Here is a 12186-nt window from a genome sequence, read left to right on the forward strand (position 1 = left end):
GTGCACTTGCTGTTTGTGTGACCACTGTCTGCCTTTTACCCTGTTAGCAGGTTGTATTCCCCTGTGTGGTTAACAGGGGTCATGTCTAGCGCCATACCTTCTCTGTTTCTGTGTGCGAGTGACACAGCTCAGTTGCTGAGCATCTGTTCCTTTGCTGTGTGTGAGTGACACAGCTCTGTTGCAGAGCTTCTGTTCAGTTTCTGCATGCGAGTGCAGTTCACGTGCTGCTCACACTGAGTAGCGCTTAACTCGGTGTGCGCAAGCAATCGCTCGCTGTGTGTTCTGTCATTGTTCACATTAACTGCAGTTTAACATCTCTGTAACAGGGGAGAAAATAGAGTGCACCTACATTAGATAGTCTGCATGTCAATCTGTGTAGCAGGGTGCCACACTGTGCCTGAAAATACAACATGAATCAAAGCAAAAAAGACAAGACACAAATGGGCATGCACACCTGTTTCAATACTCAGATCAAGATTACAATAATAAAATATATAGCTTTATTTGGATGTTAGGACACACAAATCTCCAAACAATAAAAACAATTAAAACAAATATACATCATGGCGGTCAACCCACACCCATCAATATTGTTGACAACCTGTCAGTTTTTTTTTTCCTTCTGCCAGCAGTGGTGAGCATTAGGCTTGAATACATTTTTTGATGTGCACATTTTTTTTGCGTTTTGTGACCTCCATACCATGCAATTCTAAACTCAGCTTACTGACATTTAACCCATTATTGTAGGGGACGACTGGGTCACATTCTGGACATGAATAGGTCGGGTTTGATGCTTGGTCATGGTTGCTATGAATTATTAGTCATGAATTATTCTCACAAAGTATTGTAATTTATTGATTTGTGATTCTGTCATAGCTCGTTATTAACTGACAGTCTGGTACTGTTAATTCAAAACACTGTTATGAAATCTGACATGTTGTCATCATTTAATATTGAGGGGTGCGGGTTGACTGCCTTGATGTATATTTGTTTTCAATTGTTTTTATTGTTTGTGGATTTGTGTGTCCTAACGTCTAAATAAAGCTATATATTTTATTATTGTTATCTTGATCTGAGTATTGAAACAGGTGTGCATGCCCATTTGTGTCTGGTCCTTTTTGCGTTGCAGTTTAACATCTCTGCACGGTGGACCCCGGGTTGCGATTGCACTCTACTATTAAATTTATTTTGTGCAACCCACATCCCTAACACTTAGTGCATAGATTTGCCAATATATGTGAGCCCAACTGCCAACGTTAAGGCGTCCTTCAAAGTTGGGCCCCTTTTCTATATTTGTATCAAACTCTTTTTGAACATGTGCACTCCTACTCCCATCAGCCTCTAGTGATTTTAAATAGTTAGCTGGTCCATGACTGCCCCATAAATTGTAAGCTTTTTTGCCCAGGAGAGGTGATGTATCAGGACAGGGGCACAATTTGGAGAACGCCTTGACGTTGGCAGTTGGGCTCACATATATTGGCCAATCTACTCACTAAGTATCTTCTTTTTTACGCTAATTTTTATAGCAATTTTGCAGATTAATATTTCATATATACATTAACTAGTGTTTTTTTTTCCTTTTTTTCCAATTTTTTATGGCAAAAATGCACTTTCAATGTTCTATAGTAATCATTCCGAACAAATGCCATCACCTTTATCTACTCCTTGTGTTGCATTCCACAAACGTGTCTATCATCTCCTGACTCCTCCTGTATACTGCCAAAAATACCATTTTAACTATTCCCACTCTGTATTTAAGTGAGGATGGCCCAATGGGCATCTTCGCTTGCAGGAGAGACTCAAAAACTGGTGACGAGTTCCCTTTACTAAAGGTACCTTCACACTGAACAACTTAACAACGATAACGATAGTGATCCGTGACGTTGCAGTGTCCTGGATAGCAATATCGTTGTGTTTGACACGCAGCAGCGATCAGGATCCTGCTGTGATATCGTTGGTCGGAGCTAGAAGTCCAGAACTTTATTTTGTCGCTGGATCACCCGCTGACATCGCTGGATCGGTGTGTGTGACACCGATCCAGCGATGTCTTCACTGGTAACCAGGGTAAACATCGGGTTACTCAGCGCAGGGCCGCGCTTAGTAACCCGATGTTTACCCTGGTTACCATTGTAAAAGTAAAAAAAAAACACTACATACTCACCTTCTGATGTCTGTCACGTCCCCCGGCATCCGCGCTGCTGCTCAGAGCTTCCTGCACTGAATGTGTCAGTGCCGGCCGTAAAGCAAAGCACAGCGGTGACGTCACTGCTCTGCTTTAGGGCCGGCGCTTACACAGTGCAGGGAAGCAGAAGCCAGTGGAAGCGATAGACACCGGAATGTAAGGCTACTTTCACACTAGCGTCACCGACGCTAGGGTTGTCTCCGCCGCACAACGGGGCAGCGGATGCATTTTTCCAGCGCATCCGCTGCCCCATTGTGAGGTGCGGGGAAGTGCGGGGAGGTGGGGGCGGAGTTCCGGCCGCGCATGCGTGGTCGGAAAAAGCGGACCGTCGGGAGCAAAAAACGTTACATGTAACGTTTTTTGCTCCCGGCGGACCGCCACAACACAGCGCAACCGTCTCACGACGGTTGCGACGTGTGGCAATCCATCGCAATGCGTCGCTAATGTTAATCAATGGAGAAAAAACGCATCCTGCAAGCACTTTTGCAGGATGCGTTTTTTCTGCAAAACGACGCATTGTGACGGATTGCAGTTAACGCTAGTGTGAAAGTAGCCTAAGTATGTAGTGTTTTTTTTTTTTTTTTTACATTTACACTGGTAACCAGGGTAAACATCGGGTTACTAAGCGCGGCCCTGCGCTTAGTAACCCGATGTTTACCCTGGTTACCCGGGGACTTTGGCATCGTTGGTCGCTGGAGAGCTGTCTGTGTGACAGCTCTCCAGTGACCACACAACGACGAAACAGCGATGCTGCAGCGATCGGCATCGTTGTCTATATCGCTGCAGCGTCGCTTAATGTGACGGTACCTTAAGACTTGATCACAGGTGCTCAAGAGAGGGCTTCATGACAGCAAGGGGCTATGGAACGCCCGCATGTCTCTAATCTCAGTACTCCTATGAAGGTTTTTATAGAGTTTGCTAAATGTTTAATACAGTGCAGTCCAAATAATGGCAGGTTTAAAGATGAAAAAAAAAAGGTAAAAAATAGTTTAAAAAAAATATTTAAAAAATTAAAGGCTTAACTCATGCTCTTTTAACCACTCCATAAATAAAAATGTATACAACGGTCTTTAGCATCTGGCTTACTACGCTATATGGGTTTGTAGAAAAACAGTACCAGTCAGCCATCTCCAAGTCTTGGAGGCTGAATTATGCCATGAAGTATATTGCAAACCAACATTTAGAGCTTATTTTTATGAGCTCTCTAGAACCCGTTTAGGACCTAGCTTTTCTAATACACTGCATAAGTTATGATGATATAAAGTAGCATGACTTTACCAGACTAATATATAACATTTTCAATATCTTTTTGTTCTTTCAAAACCTATAGACAAAAATATAGAGCACAGTGACTAATTATGTATGAAAACTGGTACCACATGAAATGACCAGCATTCTATCACATGTTCCGGAATACTCTTATTACATCAACTAAAAACAGATGTATGACTCATTAATACATTTTATAGCTGAAATGCTGTGATTCAGTATCAGCCAGAGCACAGGTCACATCTGTAGCCTCATACAGGATAGCTATTTAGCATTGAGTCCATTACTGAGATGCTTGTGGATTTTTTTCAGTTCTCAGACACGTGCAGTCTACAATTTACTACAAAGGCAAGCCAAGGCTCTTAGCAGTGAAAATGTAGTAAATCAGATGTTCTGTCCTTTTCTACTTTTCTAACAGTATTATAATATCAGTAAAGCATTTCAATGCTTACATGCAAATAATAGACCTAATTTCTTGATACATTGGAATTCTAACTTACCTAAGTTGTGGCCAGGGAATAATTGGGGGACACCAATCCCACATGGATCTAACAGTTGTGTATGAAGTGGATAAGTTATATCTTGCTTAGACTGATTTATTAAGGCTGTATTGTACAATATAAGCACTTTTTTCCATTTTCCTTTCACGTCCCCTATTTCCTCATAGATTGTAAGCTTGTGATCAGGACCCTCTCTCCTCTTGGTATCTGACTTATACTTATTCTGTAATGTCTTTATTGTCTGTACAAGTCCTCTATAAAATTGTAAAGTGTTGCGGAATTTTTGGCACTATAAAATTAAAAATGATTCTATTATTACTAGAGTTGAGCGATACCGTCCGATACTTGAAAGTATCGGTATCGGAAAGTATCGGCCGATACCGGCAAAGTATCGGATCCAATCCGATACCGATACCCGATACCAATACAAGTCAATGGGACTCAGGTATCGGACGGTATTCCTGATGGTTCCCAGGGTCTGAAGGAGAGGAAACTCACCTTCAGGCCCTGGGAACCATATAAATGTGTAAAAGAAAGAATTAAAATAAAAAATATCGCTATACTCACCTGTCCGACGCAGCCGGGACTTCAGCGAGGGAACCGGCAGCGTTGTTTGTTTAAACTTCGCGCTATTACTTGGTTACGTGAATTCCCGGCTTGTGATTGGTCAGGTCGGCCATGTTGCCGGGACGCGGACCAATCACAGCAAGCCGTGACGAAATTACGTCACGGCTTGCTGTGATTGGTCCGCGTCCCGGCAATATGGCCGCCCTGACCAATCACAAGCCGTGACGTCACGGGAGGCTGGACACGCGCTCATTTTAAAATGGGCGCGTGTCCAGCCTCCCGTGACGTCACGGCTTGTGATTGGTTGCGCCGCGGTCAACCAATCACAAGCCGGGAGGCTGGACGCGCTCATTTTAAAATGGGCGCGTGTCCAGCCTCCCGTGACGTCACGGCTTGTGATTGGTTGCGCCGCGGTCAACCAATCACAAGCCGGGAGGCTGGACGCGCTCATTTTAAAATGGGCGCGTGTCCAGCCTCCCGTGACGTCACGGCTTGTGATTGGTTGCGCCGCGGTCAACCAATCACAAGCCGGGAGGCTGGACGCGCTCATTTTAAAATGGGCGCGTGTCCAGCCTCCCGTGACGTCACGGCTTGTGATTGGTCAGGGCGGCCATATTGCCGGGACGCGGACCAATCACAGCAAGCCGTGACGTAATTTCGTCACGGCTTGCTGTGATTGGTCCGCGTCCCGGCAACGTGGCCGACCTGACCAATCACAAGCCGGGAATTCACGTAACCAAGTAATAGCGCGAATTTTAAACAAACAACGCTGCCGGTTCCCTCGCTGAAGTCCCGGCTGCGTCGGACAGGTGAGTATAGCGATATTTTTAATTTTAATTCTCTCTTTTACACATTTTAACATTAATGTTGTTGCGATACCCGATACCCGATACCACAAGAGTATCGGAATCCCGGTATCGGAATTCCGATACAGCAAGTATCGGCCGATACCCGATACTTGCAGCATCGGAATGCTCAACACTAATTATTACTACTTTATTATTATAGGTCATCGTTATCAGTTTGGTGGGGATCTGATATCCGGTAATCCATTGTTTAGATGTAGGCACTTGTGATAGCATCCGGTTATGAGAAATGTACAAAGCAGAACAATACAATACACTGTTTAGAAGAAAATGGGAGATAATTGTTTAAAAAAAATAACACACTACTGTAGGTAGAGATTTTGCATTGGAGCTCAGAAACTTCAAGATACACCTAGTTTCAGAATAAATAATGCGGAAATAACAAATACAGCTTACAGTTGTGGCCAAAAATATTGACACCCCTGCAATTCTGTCAGATAATACTCAGTTTCTTCCTGAAAATGATTGCAAACACAAATTCTTTGGTATTTTTATCTTCATTTAATTTGTCTTAAATGAAAAAAACACAAAAGAGAATAAAGCAAAAAGCAAAACATTGATCATTTCACACAAAACTCCAAAAATGGGCCAGACAAAAGTATTGGCACCCTCAGCCTAATACTTGGTTGCACAACCTTTAGCCAAAATAACTGCGACCAACCGCTTCCGGTAACCATCAATGAGTTTCTTACAATGCTCTGCTGGAATTTTAGACCATTCTTCTGTGGCAAACTGCAACAGGTCCCTGATATTTGAAGGGCGCCTTCTCCAAACTGCCATTTTTAGATCTCTCCACATGTGTTCTATGGGATTCAGGTCTGGACTCATTGCTGGCCACCTTAGAAGTCTCCGATGCTTTCTCTCAAACCATTTTCTAGTGCTTTTTAAAGTGTGTTTTGGGTCATTGTCCTGCTGGAAGACCCATGACCTCTGAGGGAGACCCAGCTTTCTCACACTGGGCCCTACATTATGCTGCAAAATTTGTTGGTAGTCTTCAGACTTAATAATGCCATGCACATGGTCAAGCAGTCCACTTTTCTTTGAATGCCTCTTTTTTCTCCTATAAACTCTATGTTGATGCCTTTGCCCAAAAAGCTCTACTTTTGTCTCATCTGACCAGAGAACATTCTTCCAAAATGTTTTAGGCTTTTTCAGGTAAGTTTTGGCAAACTCCAGCCTGGCATTTTTATGTCTCGGGGTAAGAAGTGGGGTCTTCCTGGCTCTCCTACCATACAGTCCCTTTTCATTCAGATATGACGGATAGTACGGGTTGACACTGTTGTACCCTCGGACTGCAGGGCAGCTTGAACTTGTTTGGATGTTAGTCGAGGTTCTTTATCCAACATCCGCACAATCTTGCATTGAAATCTCTTGTCAATTTTTCTTTTCCGTCCACATCTAGAGAGGTTAGCCACAGTGCCATGGGCTTTAAACTTCTTGATGACACTGCGCACGGTAGACACAGGAACATTCAGGTCTTTGGAGATGGACTTGTAGCCTTGAGATTGCTCATGCTTCCTCACAATTTGGTTTCTCAAGTCCTCAGACAGTTCTTTGGTCTTCTTTCTTCTCTCCATGCTCAATGTGGTACACACAAGGACACAGGACAGAGGTTGAGTCAACTTTAATACATGTCAATTGGCTGAAAGTGTGATTTAGTTATTGCCAACACCTGCTAGGTGCCACAGGTAAGTTACAGGTGCTGTTAATTACACAAATTAGAGAAGCATCACATGATTTTTCGAACAGTGCCAATACTTTTGTCCCCCCCTTTTTTGTTTGGTGTGGAATTATATCCAATTTGGCTTTAGGACAATTCTTTTTGTGTTTATTCATTTAAGACAAATTAAATGAAGATAATACCAAAGAATTTGTGTTTGCAATCATTTTCAGGAAGAAACTGAGTATTATCTGACAGAATTGCAGGGTTGTCAATACTTTTGGCCACAACTGTAGCTTGTGAACTGTTTTCAGTGATGCATTCATGAATACTTTCTGTGCTGATATATTTTAAATCATTTTTCGTTCTTATTTTATAGCTTTATTTTAGCATTGCCACAAGGTACAAGATTGCGTTTCACTAATTTGCTGTTTGTGTTTATTTTCAGATAACCTTTTTTATGCTGCTGTCGGCTGTTTGTGTCATGCTTAACTTGGCGGGTTCCATTCTCTCTTGTCAAAATGCTCAACTAGTCAGTTCTCTTGAAGGCTGTCGATTGGTAAGTACCCATATTGTTTATATTTTGTATTTGAATTACAATATATTTATAAATCATGTTGCAGTGATAAAAAAAACCTCAGCTTTTCCACTACCCTAGGAAAAAAATACTCCTATTTTAAGACTGAAAGGTTTATCAAAGTTGATGTTCAAGACTTGGCACTTTTCTTTGGGTATAAAGAAGTGATCAGCCAATCTCCTACTAGTGAAGTCTCATATGTTTGTTACTTTGTTCTGCTGGAAATGAGCAACAACCATATAGGTAAAAATAGAACTTGTTTCAGATTTGAAGCATAGAAGTAAAAACACACTGTATAAAACACAATGGGACAAATAGGGTACCCTGACTAAAAGAAAAATTGTATTTATTACCCATAGTAACCACTGAGTTCAGCTTTCATTTCTTATAGTGTGCTTGAAAAATTAAAGCAGAGATGATTGATTGATATAAGCAACAGAAACAGTTACTCTTTTAAACAGTTTTATAAATCAGACCTATGAGTATGTCTTCCTTGACAAATATCGACACTTTAATTCAAATTTTTGAAATAAATAGTTAAAGCGATTATGTGAATAAGTGCAACTTAAATTAGCTCAAATTTGTCTTAAAAGTTTAGCATTCATGAAGACAGGACAGACATTATGTTTAGCAACATTTTTTTTCCTCAGCATCTTTGGAGTCTACAGTATGAGATCAGACTGGCATGGTGGACAGCAGTGTGAGCAGCCTCTTCTTAGTTCTGTGCCCATACATTCAGTATTAGATGAGATAGACATGATGAACAGCAGTGTGAGCAGCCTCTTCTTACCTCTGCACCCTATATTCAGTATTAGATGAAATAGACTGGGTGAACATCAATATGATCAGCCTTTTCTTACCTTTAGACTGGATATACAGGGTGGATGGTAGTGTGAGCAGCCACTTCTTATCTCAGTACCACTGGTATCCTGTTATGACCCCAGTGGACAGGGTCTCAGAGGAACGTGTAAGTCTGCAAGATACAAAAATCCAGCTCATAGGGCTGTGGTAACTGGGTTGACCAAATAGCTACTCCTAACGCCAACACTAGAAGTAGCCGGGGATCATGCCTACGGTGATCGCTAGATGACTCGCGCCAGCCGGAGAATCTAACTACCCCTAGGAGAAGAAAACAAAGACCTCTCTTGCCTCCAGAGAAAGGGACCCCAAAGCAAGATACAAGCCCCCCACAAATAATAACGGTGAGGTAAGAGGAAATGACAAACACAGAAATGAACCAGGTTCAGCAAAGAGAGGCCAGCTTACTAATAGCAGAATATAGCAAGATAACTTATCTGGTCAACAAAAACCCTATAAAAATCCACGCTGGAGATTCAAGAACCCCCGAACCGTCTAACGGTCCGGGGGGAGAACACCAGCCCCCTAGAGCTTCCAGCAAAGGTCAGGATACAGATAGGAACAAGCTGGACAAAAATACCAAACAAAACAAAAGCAAAAAGCAAAGAAGCAGACTTAGCTTGAAAAACAGGAACCAGGATCAGAGGACAAGAGCACAACAGATTAGCTCTGATTTCAACGATGCCAGGCATTGAACTGAAGGTCCAGGGAGCTTATATAGCAACGCCCCTGAACTAACGGCCCAGGTGAGGATATAGGAAAAGACAGACGCTCCAGAGTCAAATCACTAATGACCACTAGAGGGAGCAAAAAGCAAAATCACAACAGTACCCCCCCCCCTTAGTGAGGGGTCACCGAACCCTCACCACGACCACCAGGGCGATCAGGATGAGCGGCATGAAAGGCACGAACTAAATCGGCCGCATGAACATCAGAGGCGACCACCCAGGAATTATCTTCCTGACCATAGCCCTTCCACTTGACCAGGTACTGAAGCCTCCGCCTGGAGAGACGAGAATCCAAGATCTTCTCCACCACGTACTCCAACTCGCCCTCAACCAACACCGGAGCAGGAGGCTCAGCAGAAGGAACCACAGGCACAACGTACCGCCGCAACAAGGACCTATGAAACACGTTGTGGATAGCAAACGACACAGGTAGATCCAGGCGAAAGGATACAGGATTAAGAATTTCCAATATCTTGTAAGGACCAATAAAACGAGGTTTAAATTTGGGAGAGGAAACCTTCATAGGAACAAAGCGGGAAGAAAGCCACACCAAATCCCCAACACGTAGTCGGGGACCCACACCGCGGCGGCGGTTGGCAAAGCGCTGAGCCCTCTCCTGTGACAACTTCAAGTTGTCCACCACAAGATTCCAGATCCGCTGCAACCTATCCACCACAGAATCCACCCCAGGGCAGTCAGAAGGTTCCACATGACCCGAAGAAAAACGAGGGTGGAAACCAGAGTTGCAGAAAAACGGCGAAACCAAGGTGGCGGAACTAGCCCGATTATTAAGGGCAAACTCAGCTAACGGCAAGAAGGTCACCCAATCGTCCTGATCAGCAGAGACAAAACACCTCAAATAAGCCTCCAAAGTCTGATTAGTTCGCTCCGTCTGTCCATTAGTCTGAGGATGGAAAGCAGACGAAAACGACAAGTCAATGCCCATCCTACTACAAAAGGATCGCCAGAATCTGGAAACGAACTGGGATCCTCTGTCTGACACAATATTCTCAGGGATGCCGTGCAAACGAACCACGTTCTGGAAAAACACAGGAACCAGATCGGAAGAGGAAGGCAGTTTAGGCAAAGGAACCAAATGGACCATCTTGGAGAAGCGATCACATATCACCCAGATAACAGACATGCCCTGAGACACCGGAAGATCAGAAATGAAATCCATGGAGATATGTGTCCAAGGTCTCTTAGGGACAGGCAAGGGCAAGAGCAACCCGCTGGCACGAGAACAGCAAGGCTTAGCTCGAGCACAAGTCCCACAGGACTGTACAAATGACCGCACATCCCTAGACAAGGAAGGCCACCAAAAGGATCTGGCCACCAGATCTCTGGTGCCAAAAATTCCTGGGTGACCTGCCAACACCGAGGAATGAACCTCGGAAATGACTCTGCTGGTCCACTTATCAGGCACAAACAGTCTGTCAGGTGGACAAGAATCAGGCCTATCAGCCTGAAATCTCTGCAACACACGTCGCAGATCAGGAGAAATAGCTGACAAGATAATACCATCCTTAAGAATACCAACAGGTTCAGCGACTCCAGGAGCATCAGGCACAAAGCTCCTGGAAAGAGCATCGGCCTTCACATTCTTTGAACCTGGTAAATACGAGACAACAAAGTCAAAACGGGAGAAAAACAATGACCAGCGGGCCTGTCTAGGATTCAGGCGTTTAGCAGACTTGAGATACATCAGATTTTTGTGATCAGTCAAGACCACCACACGATGCTTAGCACCCTCGAGCCAATGACGCCACTCCTCAAATGCCCATTTCATGGCCAACAACTCCCGATTGCCCACATCATAATTTCGCTCCGCAGGCGAAAACTTCCTAGAGAAAAAGGCGCAAGGTCTCATAACAGAGCAACCAGGGCCTCTCTGCGACAAAACGGCCCCTGCTCCAATCTCTGAAGCATCCACCTCAACTTGAAAGGGAAGCGAGACATCAGGCTGGCACAAAACAGGCGCCGAAGTAAACCGACGTTTCAACTCCTGGAAAGCCTCCACGGCAGCAGGAGCCCAATTAACCACATCGGAGCCCTTCTTGGTCATATCCGTCAAAGGTTTCACAATGCTAGAAAAGTTAGCGATAAAACGACGGTAGAAGTTAGCGAAACCCAAGAACTTCTGAAGACTCTTAACTGACGAGGGCTGAGTCCAATCAAGAATAGCTCGGACCTTGACTGGGTCCATCTCCACAGCAGAAGGGGAAAAAATGAACCCCAAAAAGGGAACCTTCTGTACACCAAAAAGACACTTTGAGCCCTTGACAAACAAAGAATTTTCACGCAAAATTTTAAAGACCATCCTGACCTGCTCCACATGCGAGTCCCAATTATCAGAAAAAGCCAGAATATCATCCAGATAAACGATCAGAAATTTATCCAGATAGTTCCGGAAAATGTCATGCATAAAGGACTGAAAAACTGAAGGGGCATTAGAGAGCCCAAAAGGCATCACCAAGTACTCAAAATGACCTTCGGGCGTATTGAATGCGGTTTTCCATTCATCCCCTTGCTTAATGCGCACAAGGTTGTACGCACCACGAAGGTCTATCTTGGTAAACCACTTGGCACCTTTAATCCGGGCAAACAAGTCAGACAACAGCGACAAAGGATACTGAAATTTGACAGTGATCTTATTTAAAAGCCGATAGTCAATACAAGGCCTCAAAGATCCGTCCTTTTTAGCCACAAAAAAGAATCCCGCACCAAGAGGGGAAGAAGACGGACGGATGTGTCCTTTCTCCAGAGACTCCTTGATATATGAACGCATAGCGGTATGTTCAGGTATCGACAGATTAAACAGTCTTCCCTTAGGAAATTTACTGCCTGGAATCAAATCTATTGCACAGTCACATTCCCTATGAGGAGGCAATGCACTGGACCTGGACTCGCTAAAGACATCCTGATAATCAGACAAGTACTCCGGAACTTCCGAAGGCGTAGAAGAAGCAATAGACACAG

At 43.8% G+C, this 12186-nt stretch overlaps 1 protein-coding gene across 3 annotated transcripts in view; it reads left to right on the plus strand.

The window, feature by feature from the left end:
* Positions 1 to 12186, plus strand: part of ENTREP2 (endosomal transmembrane epsin interactor 2) — a 1414087-nt gene that overhangs the window by 722592 nt on the left and 679309 nt on the right. For all 3 annotated transcript variants that reach the window (XM_077263898.1, XM_077263899.1, XM_077263900.1), the window contains one exon: positions 7493 to 7603. In XM_077263898.1, coding sequence (XP_077120013.1) covers positions 7493 to 7603 — 111 coding nt within the window. The remainder of the gene's footprint in view (positions 1 to 7492; positions 7604 to 12186) is intronic.

The sequence above is a fragment of the Ranitomeya variabilis genome, chromosome 5 (genome assembly GCF_051348905.1).
Source record: "Ranitomeya variabilis isolate aRanVar5 chromosome 5, aRanVar5.hap1, whole genome shotgun sequence".
Classification (NCBI taxonomy): Eukaryota; Metazoa; Chordata; class Amphibia; order Anura; family Dendrobatidae; genus Ranitomeya; species Ranitomeya variabilis.